Raw genomic sequence first — 14,273 nt, forward strand, 5'->3', positions numbered from 1 at the left:
ACTTGTCACTGATCTCCATCTGGGCATTGAGCTGTTGACTCTTACCCTCCAGATGAAACCATCCAACCAATTAATTATCCACTGAACAGTCCACCCATCAAATCCATATCTCTCCAAATTAGAGAGAAGGATGCTATGGGGGACCATGTCAAAGCCCTGACAGAAGTCCAGAGAGATGACATCTGTAGCACTTTCCTTGTCCACTGATGTAGTCACTCCATCATAGAAGGCCACCAGGTTGGTCAGGCAGGATTTGCCCTTGGTGAAGCCATGCTGGCCATCTTGAATCACCTCCCTGTCCTCTATGTGTCTTAGCATAGCTTCTAGGAGGATCTGTTCTATGATCTTCCCAGGCACAGAGGTGGGGCTGACAGATCAGTAGCTCTCAGGGTCCATCTTTCTAGCCTTTTTAAAAATGGGCACAATGTTTCCCTTTTTCCAGTCACAAGGGACTTCAGCTGACTGCATGACTTTTCAAATATCATGGAGAGTGGCTTGGCAACTACATCAGCTAATTCCCTCAGGACTCTGGGGTGCATCTCATCAGGTCCCATAGACTTGTGTGTATCCAGGTTCCTCAGGTGGTCACGAACTTGATCGCCTCTTACAGTCGGAGGGACTTTCCTCTCCCAGTCTTTGTCTTGAGGTCCATCCACTTGAGAAGTGTGGGAAGAGAGGTTGCCAGTGAAGACTGAGGCAAAGAAGTTATGAGCACCTCAGCCTCCTCCTCGCCCGTAGTTACCAGTTTGCCAGTCCTGCTCATCGGCGGGGTACACTTCCTTTGACCTTCAAAGTTAGGAGAGTTAGGAGAGTTGAATGCCTGTTAGTTTTCCTGAGGCAGTTTCTACTTTCATGACCATCCCTTAGTCAGCAGCTTGTCATTCCAGAGAAGGCCTTACTGACCCTGACGGGTTTGGAGAACTTCTGTTTCACATAGATGAACGGTTCTTTAATTTATTAAATAAATAAGCTACTTTTTAACAGCAGCATCTCGTGTCTTCATTTCCAATTCTTTAAGCAGATTTTTTATATTATGTTTATAGGTCTAATGGTTCTTTAAAGAACCTTGGGGTCCTTAGTTCCTTGGGGAAGAACCTTAGTTTGCTGGGGAAATTTGTAAGGAGTAGATTTAATTACTTTGAACTACAAATTTCAGAACTGCACACAAAATTGGAAGTCAGAAGAATTGCTGTCAGGGAGGTTGTGAGGATGCTGGTGGTAGCAAGAGTATAGCAGTGCTGTGCCTGCTAGGCACCATGTGGTGGAAGACCGGTCTGGTGCAGGATTTGGGCAGAGACCAGAGCAGAAGGTAGAGAGAGGAGCCAGAGCTGTGAGCGTGGCTCTGCATGGGCCTTAGCACCACACAGCCTCAAGCTGCAGGCTGAGATGGGTGCTGTGTGATGTTCTTGTCCTTCCCATCAGGGTGTCCTATGGGTTATGACACTGGGCATGAACAATAGGTAGGTTGCACTCAAGAACAGGCCACCAAAAAGCTAAAAAGTCTTACCTGGCCCTTGGTGGGGACAAAGCTCCTGATACGTACTTTATAATCTGGATTTGTTTTAGTCAGGAGAAAGCTTCTGATGCCAGGTCTGGCCTGGTTTGCTGGTGTTTCTCCCAAGTACTTCTGCAGTGCTACTCACGCAATACTTGCAGAATCCTCTCCTTAATTTGCTCTAATGCACAGGCTGCTCCTCCTCTATGTAAGAGCCTTCTGAAAATTTATGAGCTGTTCACTGTCAACAGTACATCATTTGCTTTCTCAAGAATATGCAATGCTTAGTAGGGAATAGGGTGAGGGAATTTTCTGCCTAAAAAAAAATTTGTAGGTACAGTAGGCATAACATACAGAAAAAAATAACAACAATATCCTTAAAATAGGCTGGTGATGGCCCTAAAGAACAGCATTTTTCAAGAACATTTTGGCTTCAAAGCATTTTGGGGACTTTAATTTCTGAGCGCATTTTCAATATGAAATATAAAGAAACATTTTTTTAGAAAAGCAATAATAATTGTTACTTATATAATTAAATAATTTGGCTTTTTAAGATTCTTACTGATTAACAGAAATGAGCTAATACCCAGCTTGTTTTCTATTATAATTAAAATGTACAGAAAACAGAGTTTTATTCAGGCACTCTCAAACTCTCTGAACTTGTTTGAACCACTGTTATTAGGGCTTCATTTTCAAACAGTAGCATTCCAGTCAGTATTTTGTCATGGGTTTTGTTTTGAAGAAGGAGTCTCTCATGTTACTGTTTTCAGTGGAGGGACTTTTATTGCTAATAGGGAAATCATAAGCATTATTAAACATCTAGTGTATACGTATTTTGAAGGAAAAGTACTCTGTTTTTTGTGCGTTTGTAGGCAAGTGTATGCACACATGTTCCACAGGCTGGAAATTTGACCTGTAGCTGTTGTAAAATATAAATTGGTATTAGTAAGTTTATGTTTGTGTATAAACTAAATAAAGTTAATATAAGCCAAGTTACTGCTTAGTGGGATCAATCTCTATAGCTCTTTTCAGACCTTTGTGCAGTATGAACGCTGCACGCTTTCCTCTCTATTCATCCTAATTTGATGTTAAAATTATTTTTCACTGAGATTCCTGTAGGAGGAATTGGCTTTTATTTTAATGCACACTATGTGCTGTGTAAAGTATCAGGAGTTCTGGATTTATAAAATATGCAATTCCAACCTCTTTCTAACATAGCATTTGGTGTCACCGGAGAAGAGGAAAGCTCTGATGCTGTCCGTCATCTGGACCACACCTGTGCCTGCCCCTCTTGTTTCTGCAGTTCCTGCCTTGTTTCCCTCCCCTCCATAGCTATATGCTGTCTGTCTCTCCAAGAACTCCTACCATAGCATCTTGCTATTAACTTATATTCAGTATATTTAAAAATATTTGCTTAAAACTACTCCAAGACACTTTGGTTTTGTAGATCTACTCAATAACAGACCATCAACTGTTTCAGCCTGTGAGCTGGGTTCTTCTTTCCCCTTACATCCGTGCTCCTCTGCAGCCATTGAATACACAGGTTCTTGCCGCCTAATATTTCTCTGCCTCATTTACCACTTCTTGTACTGACTATTGGAGTAAAATGTTTGACTCAACGATCTTAAGGGTCTTTTCCAACCTTAACGATTCTATGACTCTTGTCATAAAATAGAACAGGCAGTACTGATATCTGAAATTAGTTATGTTCATTTAAACAAAGTAGTATTTTAATAAAGTGACTCAGCAGTGCATTCTACAGATTTGGGTTATTCAGGGATGTCTGCACCGAAACTGATCTTTTACATGAATGTCTTCAAGGTTGAAATAAGATTCTTCAGCAATGTAGAAAGTTTTTTAAAAAAAACCACTGCCAATTTCAAATTAGATTGAAAGCTCTGTTAGTTGAATGACTTTTAATTGCATTGACAACAAACCTTGGCAATACACAAAATAAAATCAAAGCTACTGCTGAGGAAGTAATATCAAATCTTATCTGCTGCTTATCTGGTAGAAAAGGAATGTCAACTGCTGCTGAACGGTGAGGAGAAAAGATAAATCTTCCAGATCCTCATAACAGAGAGATTTCATAATAGATGTTTCTAATGACTATTCAAGAAGCTTTTTAATTATGAAATACTACGCATGCTTCTGAATAGCCAGGGAACTGTACAAAAATGTAATTGGCAGCAGAAAAGCACAAATAAATCATTTCAAAGACAGAAAGAAAATTCAATCTTAGTAACAGTTATGTAATAGGAACAAAATATGTATAACAAAAACAGGACACCGTTTAGTATCTCAAAAATATAATTTATAGTGAATGCATTTTACTCAACACTGTAATTTGTAATTTAATATGTGCGCAAGCTGTAATGAAAATATCATTATAATTAACTTTGAATTACACAATCTTGCATCTTTTGTTTCAAAAATAAAGAATGCTTATTATAAAAGCTCTGCTTCAGTGTTTCACAGTGGTGTTCCCTGCCTTGATTTAACATGCTTGACTTACTGACTGAATCTGTTCTATTTCTGGCTCTCAGGACTGCTCTAAGTCTGTGGGGATTGAGAGGCTGAGTAGGACTACAGATGCACATCTGTGGAACGTTTTATGTGGTTTTTTTTTTTTTTCCTGGTAAACTGGGAGATTATGATTGATGAGCCTAGCATTAGGGTAATGTTATCAGGGACACTTTCTGCCTCTGTCCTTTGTGCCATCGCCGAGGTCAGACAATAATCATGTTAGCATTGAACATAGTGCTTTATTAATGTTTCATGAGTAACTCTGTAGTAATCAGTCTAGCTTTGTATGGATAAATAAAACTGCTACAACAATCCCTGATGTATACACTGAGTGCTTTATAAGCTACTGTAGTAGGTCTTAAAAGTAACTTGACTGAATGTCTTTTCTGGTCTTTATAATAAGTCTAATTTTCACAAGTTTAAAGGAATCATTTTTGATGGAAAACCATTTCCACTTCCATTTCTGTGTTTAGTTTGAAGTGTAAAACACCCAGCTGAACCACCAAATAAAACACCACCAAAACCCTGCCTGCCAATTATTAATTTGCACAGAATTTTAGTAAAGCTTGCTAACCAGTTGGTTAAATTACAATGATTTATGTCACTTTGCTGCTGTGATGTTTTCTAGGCTGTTCTCTATTTGCTTTGGTAAGTATCAGGATGAAATGCTGAAATATTTGCTGTTATTTAAAGAAAATGTTTACATTCATAAATGTGCAAGTAGGCTGTATAGAAGGATTTGTATTTACTCCCCCATAAAATTGCACATTATATATGCCTGCAGCAAGCAAAAAAAAAATGTATGAACAGAAGACAATATTGTCAGCTCGGGAAAAACAAGATCCCACTGTACTTTATGCCGTATCACATAGGATCCTCTCCACTGAAATGACATAACAACTGCTGATTTCATTAGAGAAGGGATCAGGATAACACTTACTTTAAGTATTCCTTAATTTTCTGTGGCTTTTCTGTAAATGTGTTCTCTACTTGCTTTGTTAAGTTGCTGGAGAAATTCCAGGCTTGCACAAGCTTGCTGTGTTTTACACGTCAGCACCACACCCAGGCTGTTTTTTTTTTTCTCAAGATAGATTCTTGTGTAACAGGCAAAGCTTGGCCTGGAGATGACCTAACTGAATAATACATCTGCTGGCCGGTTCAAAACATGGAATTAGACATTAGGTAGGGACTGTCAAACTTTCCAGTCCCTTTATATTTGTTCCTTACTTTGACCAGTCCAGTTCTGGTGACCAAAGAGAGTGTACTGGCAGTTTGCTGTATGTGCTAATAAAACCCTATGTGAGGAAGTTTTTCTGAAAAATTATGACACATTCAAATTATTACACTTTGAAAATGTAATTCCATTACTTCTTACTACACATACTATCTACATTTTCATGAAAAGGATTATCCTTCTTTAGCTTGCTAGTTTATAATAAGCTGTATAAAAAGACTATGCATATATCACGCTCTTTAAACAACCTAACGTTATTCACTTTGTTTCTATCCTCTGAACTCCATCCAAATGTGAACACTTCTTCTGTAATCTAGTTGCCCAGAAGTGAATCCAATATTCCAGGTGCAGTCTCAAAAGGACCATAGACAGGTACGACTGTTTATATCCTCTGTGATGCAATGATTCTCTATAGATGGCATCAAAATACACTTCTTTCTGGTGAATATAGAATTACAGAGTTTTATCTAATTTAATTGCTGCTTTTTGTCACACTTCCCTTACTACTGCTCTATTTTTGGTACTATTTTTGTTTCCAGAATTCTGCTTCCTATTGAATATCTTTACTTCTTTCCTCCCGAGGTGCTTTTCAGTGTACTTTCCGCATCTATTTCAACTAAATCTATGCCTCTTTCTCCTGTTTTCTAGGCAATTCCCAACTTTATTATAATTCATGAATTTCACGAGACTGCTCGCTTGAAGATAGTATGTATTTGTGTAGAACTTAATTTTAACTACTGATCATGCTCTTGCTAAAAGTAGATGCTGGGATGAGTAAAGGCCATGCAGAAAATGCCTCCAGGCAAAACTGTATCATAACAGCATGATGCTCACATCTGTGGGGATGGGCAGAAGACAGTATAGGGAGGGTATGATACATAAGTGAGATCATTTCTGATTTTAGAAATCTGTGAAGTACTCAATTAGTTGAAGACTGCACTTCTAATACTACTCTAGTCTTAACACCAGCTTGTCTGTCTCATGGCAGTCTGAGCATACTTATGTATGGAGTCAGTCATTAGTGCTATTACAGCTTAATATTTAAAAGGTATTTCCAGCTTTTAACTATCAGCCTGTCTTGAAAGTATCATCCTGAAGGGGCATAAATACTACATTCTAAATTCATGCAAGCAGCTGTTTTCTCCAACAGCCGTAAATATCCCAGCACAAAACTTTTCTGTAGAGAGCTTGTATTCTATTTCCTAAAAAGCAGAAATTCCACGAGAGAAATCAAATAAACTAAAGCTAAAGCTTTTCTTTAAGCGATCTCTTATCACACAGTGCTTTTTATCCTCCTATTAATCATTCCATCTCTGTGGAAAGATGGAGAAACACAATTTGGGATCCAAGAAGGAACATTCTTTGTAAGATTTCCCAAAGGGAGTCATTAATATGCATCTCATTATATTCCCCAATAGGTGGCAGCTTGCTTATCCTTTTTCACTAAGGTATCAACTTCTGTTGTTAGAGATGTCAAAACTAAACCTCTTGGTCAACTGTAGTATGCTCACTCTTGGGCCCAGTCCAGGTTTAGCCACAACCGCAATCCAGAACAGGGTTCTGTGCAGCAACATGGGCGCTCTGGAGACGTACCTGTAATTGCGCATCCCACACTTGAGAATGCTAATGGAAGGTAGTGATCCCTTGGGTCCACTGCCTTCTTTGCTAGTAAAATTGCACTTGAATTTATTGTCACCAGCTGTGACAATTACTTGTTTTTAGAAAGAATGTTACAATATATGCAGCTATAAAAGAAATCAGCCAAGAAAAAGAAGGAAAATGTTGCTCAGCTTCTTCCTGCCAAGGACTACTCCCTGGAACACATTTCCCATGCTTTGTGTAGTGCATTTTATATGTCTCAAGTGATGCGCTTGCCATCACTTCCTTAGGAGACTGCTGTACATATGTCAAACCATTTACCCTTCTAAATGGAGGACGCTTCTAAATCATATACATCTAGGAATATGTTTGTTTTTATAATATTCTTCTAGTCTTTTGAACTTCTTAGGCTATTTTTTCTATCAGCTCCTGATGAACAATTCTCTTGAAAGAGATCATTCTTGAAATTGAATTGCCAAACTGATTAGAAGAAAACCAACACTGCTAGACTTACAATGCAACACAAAATCACTGTAGGGAATAATGCACAAGCTGAACAGTTCTGCAAGTGGATGGAAACTCATAGCTTATTGAAAGTACAGTCCCAACTCTATAAGCAAGACAAGCAATATGCACTTTAGGGAAGATCCATTTCCAAAACAGAACTATAAATTGAACTACTGCTGGCCAAAGCATCAGAAAATACTTTGTTCTTCCTAAAAATTACTAGAAGCATACATAAGTATGAAGTCTATATTTAATAAAATCATTATCTACCAAATTAAAGCAAAAAGTATACAACATAGACAAATATTTTTCAAGCTTAAATTCTGCAGACTTCATGGTGATTTACACGAGAGCAGTTCTTTTCCAAAATTACTTCAGGGACTGCAGTTGTTGGCTTATATTCACATTTCTACACTTCCAGTTCATCTCTGATGACTAGGAAGTGTATAGCTTTGGTCAAGTAAGGAATATATCTTGCAGGATTCCAGCATTTATAATAACCTTTCAGTTTTTGATGTAGAAGGTTGTGAGGAGGAACAGACTCAAATATTTCAGGCTATCCTATGTTGTCCAGCTCATACTCGTCTGATGCTGTCTCATGAGAGAGTAAATAACTGAATTTCATTTTCCATTCTTTTGGCACAAGGAAGGAAAATCCATTGTAAAATAAAGGATTCTGTCAAGCAAGAGAGAATACAAATTCCTCTTCACTTTTCATTTTATTTCTATAATTCTAGTTGTGAAGAGATGAACATTAGGTTGGCTTGTTAAAACACAGAACTCCTTACTTAGGCTAAACTGAAGTGAAGCTTACCATCCTGTTGATACGGACGAAGTCTTCAGGCTTCTTGGCCCATGGGGGGAGATCAACATCATTCACAACAACTTCATCCTCTCTGATTCCTAGATTATAGCCATTGCTGTTGACAAACATCTCTGGTAGGTAGTAAAACTCTGGGATTAACTCCTAGCAAGGACAAAACACACAATGAGACCTTACATTTATACAGAGAAGCTAAATGGTGCTGCTAGAGTCAGGATCTGTTGTAGTACACATTAAAGCATTCCTGATTTTGTTTATGTTTCTGTGCACTTGTTTAAGATATTTTATAATCCATTTTCTTGTACTTATGGTCAAACATATTCTTCATACTGAGATATTTAATCTCTGTTTTTCCCATATCTATTTTTATGAACAGCATAACTTTGGAAAAGGAATGCATATCAATAAAGCAGACCTCTTCAGAATAACAGGTACAAGAAACTGTATGCTAAGCCTTCAATACTATAAATATGTTGGATTTTTTAATCATTACTTGACTATAGTAAAGGGGTAAAAAAGTTGCTGACATAACACTGTCTTGATTTTACTTTCTTTATATTCTTTAATTCATTAAGAAAAGGTGGCAATCTGAGTACCTATGTAAGAAAACAGAATTCAGGGTGAATGAAGTTTTCTACTGTAAGCAAAATCCAAAAATACATGGGAGAAAAATGTCAGTACGACAAATGTCCTTAAAATATAAATACATGGTATTTAAACTGTGAAAGTTCAATAACTGAGTATCAAACATCATCTGCAATGTATTAATACATTATAGAAAAGTTGGGGTGTGAAGTTTTTCCAAATTTCCAGGAGAGCTAAATAGAAATGCATTTTGACGTAATAAATATTGCCATTGCAATATTGCCAATATTGCCAATTAGCAGTAAGCATTGAACTGCAGTAACAAAAAAGCTTTAAAGCCTGCTATCTCTTTTCTAATATCCAGATATGGATTAAATTCACTAAATTACACTGTTAAAAGCATTATAGCATTCAGTTGTGTAACATGATCAAAACTGATGACACAGCACCTGAAACCTGAGTCTCTTTGTGGTCCTTTCAAAAGCTGCAGGCATGCGAAGCGTAAAAAAAAAAATCACTGCAGACACAAACTTATCTAATTAAATCTGATCGGCAACTCCATAGAGAATAGAGCAGTTAAGGCATAGATGGTTCCTTCAAATTTATTCATTAAAAAAACCAAAAAGGATAATATTTATGTTACAATTTTAAGTATGTTTACGGAGGCAATTTACTTGCTTCTTTACATTGCTTTTAATATACTACAGTTTGAGTTCAGATTAGAAGAAAATGCAATGCCAATCAATACCTAACCAGTGCAAAACGCTAACCAAGTGAGACATGCCTGAGCTTGAATAGCTCATTAAGAAATGAGCTGTAATTTCAAAAAGCTAAAACCATTAAAAATATTACATGCAGTAAATAAAAAAACAGCAGCTAGAGCAAAGCCAAACTAAAAGCAATCCTGAATATCCTACAAGATTAAAAGAAAAAAGATTGTTTTACTGACAATCTTATGTTTGATTATATACCTTTAATTTACTCAGAGTATTTCTAAAAGCAAACTTCTCCCCTTTCTCCTAAACAGGATTCACTAACTCTCAGGTTCCCAAGGAAGCCCTTTGGTTTTCCCTAATGGAGTCCAAAGAGGAATGAACGATACTTGCAGTTGGAGAAAACTAGACATTAATCTTTCCAGAGCTCAATGAATTAACTATCTAAACCAGCCAGGTAACTTGGGACTAAGAGCTGGCCACAACCCAACCCGTGCTTCCTTACAACGCACTGACAAACTAAGAGCATTGCCTTAAAGAAAGGAAAAATTCATAAGGACCTCAGAATGAAGAAATATTAATAGGTAAAAATTAAATTAAAAGTCAATATTCAAATTAAATAGAATTTATTAAAGAAAACAAAAGTAAGCAAAGTTTATTTCTATTTTGCATATAAGCCTTGAAACACATACCACTGTTAATTATTACCATTTCTTAGGCAACATGGTGGTGTACTAACCTGTAATGTGAAATAGCAAGCAAGGCTTTGATTTCATCAAAGATATGTTAACCCTTAAATTTCTTTTTTCAGTTTTAAATGTCCTAGGATCTAATTCTGAAATTTTACATCTGAAAGATTTGTGCTCCCCAGAGACACCACTACTGTTTAACTGAATTCTACTAACCTTCTCACTTCAGGGGTATCTTGAAACAAAGGGATTTAAGTCACTGAATATTTTTAATGGTATTTCCATTTAGTAATTTTATCTTTGTTGCTATTTGCTTTCAGTGTAATTTAATGTTCCCTTGTCTGGTATAGCAGAAAACATAAACAGAAATAGAATAAATAGAAAGCATGCGATTAACTTCATAAGATTTATTGTGTTGTATATGTTTAGTTTGACCTGTCTTATTCCTGTGCTCTGGAAACTAACCAGTGACAGACTTCTAAATCCTCTTCAAATAACACTCTCTCTAGAACCCTAATCATTTCAGTTACACATCTCCTGGTATTTTTTTTTTTAGTCAAAGTAACGAAACAAACATAGCATTTAAAAAAAACATTTAATAAACCCATTGTGTTATAGTCCCACCATTGCCTTGGATGTTATTTTTAGTGCAGCCTATGATCTTTGCTTATTTGAGTACTATTTAGCATGAATTGAACCTTTTCTTGAGATATGAACAATGTTGCATGTGACCTTTCCCAGATAATTACATATTTCCCATACTTCACATTAACCATTCAGTTTTCTTTGGTACCATTTGATATTCCTTTTGCAATTTTGCTGTCTCCACTTTTGACTAGACTAAGAAACCACAACACAAAACATCTCAGATAAATCCATCCCCTTCTTATTTCTAGAGAATGAATGAATATATACTAAAACACAGACACATTATGACAACTTGTAAGTATGAACTTGCTAACATTTGGAAAAAATCTTCGAAATGTGTATTTAGGTACTCAGAAGCATAGAAAATACAATTAATCTAGAGAAGCATGATAGAAAGGTTTGTCTTTATGTGTTCGCTGTTTATTCTGCTGCAAAAAAATGAAGAAGCCGTCTCTTCTACCTCATGCCAATAGCAGGCGCCGGGTGAGGATGGAAAGGCAAATATCCCCTTCCCCAGGGCCCCTGAGCATGCTTCGCTAGGAGCAGTATAAGCTGGGAGAAGCAGAGAGAGGAAGAATTAGCAAGGACAGAGCAGGCAGCAAGGACAGGGCCTGGGAGGTTGCTGGGAAAAGGAAGGAGCAGACAGCAGTAAACCTCAGCAGGGACAGCAAGATGACAACTGGGACCCAGAGAGAATTGCTTTAACCAAGAAGTCACTGAAAGTTGCAAGAATGAACACAAGAATGAAGGAAAGGATAACACTAGCAAGGGCTGGAGTTATTTTCAAAACCCATATACATTTTATACATTTTTCTCAGCCGGAGTTCAGGTTTTCTTTGTTTCATAAGTGGGTTTCTGCCAGTTCATATTCTAATAAAAATTATGGTGAGAGAGAGGAGAGCTCTTTTCATGCATTTGTTTTGAGGGAACACATACCTCAAATATCTGTTTCAGGGTCACATTTGGAGGGGTGACCTTGCCCATTCCTCCATTCCGGAAGAGGTTCAGCTATACCATCTTTCCTGCTAGATATCTGCCTACCCTGCTGTCTCAGAATTTGAGTGTCAGCATCTCCACAATCCTTCCATCAGCTGACTTCTTCATCTGAGGAAGTTTTACCTAACGCCTGGCCTGAATATTTCATTACACGACCTAAGCCCATTCTCCCTTGTCCCAGCTATCAATCCATCATGGATGCAGAGAACAGATTACTGTTTTCTCCTTGCATAGTTTATTACATATTTGGAAAACATTATCCTACCAGCTTTACAGCCTTTCAGCTCCTAAAAGTCCAAATGAAGGACAATGATTTTACCTTCCATATTGTTATATCGCTTAAGTTTTATTTATAGATGTGTAAACTATTCTTTTAATCTCCACAAACTAGCTAGTAGAATTATTCCTAAATGGTGCACAACTTAGTTTACTCCTTTATATACTTTGGTCTCATTCTATTTTGTCACATGTTCATCACACAGAAGCCAAAATAAATGTTTTTATCAGCCTCCGTGGTCTTTAGATCGGAGATTAAGATTGCATATTTTTATGACAGGATCTGCTATTTTTCATTCATTTTTATGCAGAGTGCAATTTGCCATATAACACAGCTTCTTACAAATCACCGACTTCCTCCTTTAGAAGGGTCATTGTTAAATTCACAAGGAGACTCAGAAATTACCAGGGGAAAAATGTATCTCAGTGATGGTATTTACACCAGAGGATGGGACACAGAGGATCTTCTGTCTCCCAGTTTGCTTTCCACTTGACAGACAGAATAGTTGATAAGTGGATCCTTAAAACTCTGACTGCACCTTCAGTGGCACTAGTGGTAAAAGGTCAACACAAAGCCAGGTCTACGCAAAAGAATGCCTGTTTGAAGCTACCATGATTTTGAGAAGTTCAAGTTACAACCTACAAATGTTCATGAATGACAAATCTCAAAATATTATTTTCCTACACTATAAACATTGAGTCAGCCAGTGTAAATCAGGACATGAAGGAAAACATCAAAAATAACTACATAAAAAAGCTTCCCCAGCAGTTACATCAGTTTGCAGGCATAAAATGAGGGAATGCAAAGAAAAAAGACAAAGACGACCAATATTTTTAAAAAGTCTGGTATTTTTAAAATATTCACAGACCAATTAAGCAATTTAGATGCATATTGTTATTGTATGCCATTCAGCTGATATATAATTTTGCATTAAGTGATGCAATTCAGTAAATTTTATTGGTTTCTTCACTCTTGCAAAAACATATCAAAGGTTCTAAATAAATCTTTCCAACTACATAACCTGTCATGGGTAATTTCTTACCACAATAAATATCTAGAGTTCAAAGAGTTAATAAAAATAGGGATTCTAGTGATCTAAATCCATTTGCAGTAATTTCTGTCTAGTTGTCCTTGACATTTCACAAGCTGGTAACCTCCTCTGCTCCCCTTTCATTCACACTTCTAATAAGACAGGTTAGCTTTCTATCATTTAATAGTCAGCTACCTTTCAAGCTGCCCGAGAAGCTTGGCTCTTCTCAGATGAAGAACGATGCAGTAAAGCTACTGAGGGGTGTAAAAAAAAAAGGTAAAATGAATATTGTAACAGACATTTCTTGTCTGTAAATGTGATCTCTAGTTTATTTTAATAGCTACACTAAAACCCCAAGGTATAGTTAACAGTATTATATGCCTTGTGTCTTCATATAAGAAAACATCCCCAAATGCATTTTCTAATTTACAGGCTTGTGACAAATCCAAGCTGCTGAGAAATTAAACTTTAAAAATATGTCTTGGGGTGATAAAGGACCACTATTAACACTATCATAATTGTACACCACTCGCATCAAATCTGACGTTTCTGTTTAATATGTTTTGCTAAGGGTATACCACTTTATGGCCTCCCAATGAAATCAAATCCAACCCAGACGTTTTCACTTTTCTAATATAATTCACTTCAAGGTTTTAAAGCTGCCATTTCTTTTTCTTTCTTTCTTTTCCTCCCAAAAGGTTGATCCCCTGGTATCCATTAATTCCACAAGAGCCTAGTACTGGGTCAACGAGTCAGTCATGAGTACCTCCATTAACTGCGTTAATTCACACTAAGGTGCCTTAATGACATTTTGTCAGAGCTACCTTTCTAACTTCTAACTAAACACACTATTCAAAAAGTAATATAACAAGTTTGAGAGGCATTAGGAAAGATTAGTGCCTGAACAAGAGGTTCTGGGGAAGTCAATGTTACCAAAAACTGGAGCAGGGGGGAGGTGGAAAGGAAAAAATGTGAAAGCTGACTGGCCAAGTTATGGTCATTTCCGGGTGACTTGTTTCCTCAAAGGTCACTCTGTGAATGTTCATTCTTCCTCCAGCTTGTACTGATTATCTCGAGAGAAGGTCGATGTTGATAAAGGGAGACACAATAAAATAAACCCTGTTATCCAGGTTCTCCCTTGTGTGTTACCA

At 37.1% G+C, this 14,273-nt stretch overlaps 1 protein-coding gene across 7 annotated transcripts in view; it reads right to left on the reverse strand.

Moving 5' to 3' along the window:
- Positions 1-14,273, reverse strand: part of NBEA (neurobeachin) — a 505,018-nt gene that overhangs the window by 50,460 nt on the left and 440,285 nt on the right. For all 7 annotated transcript variants that reach the window (XM_064441021.1, XM_064441019.1, XM_064441015.1 and 4 more), the window contains one exon: positions 8,176-8,328. In XM_064441021.1, coding sequence (XP_064297091.1) covers positions 8,176-8,328 — 153 coding nt within the window. The remainder of the gene's footprint in view (positions 1-8,175; positions 8,329-14,273) is intronic.

This window comes from Phalacrocorax carbo, chromosome 1, assembly GCF_963921805.1.
Source record: "Phalacrocorax carbo chromosome 1, bPhaCar2.1, whole genome shotgun sequence".
NCBI lineage: Eukaryota > Metazoa > Chordata > Aves > Suliformes > Phalacrocoracidae > Phalacrocorax > Phalacrocorax carbo.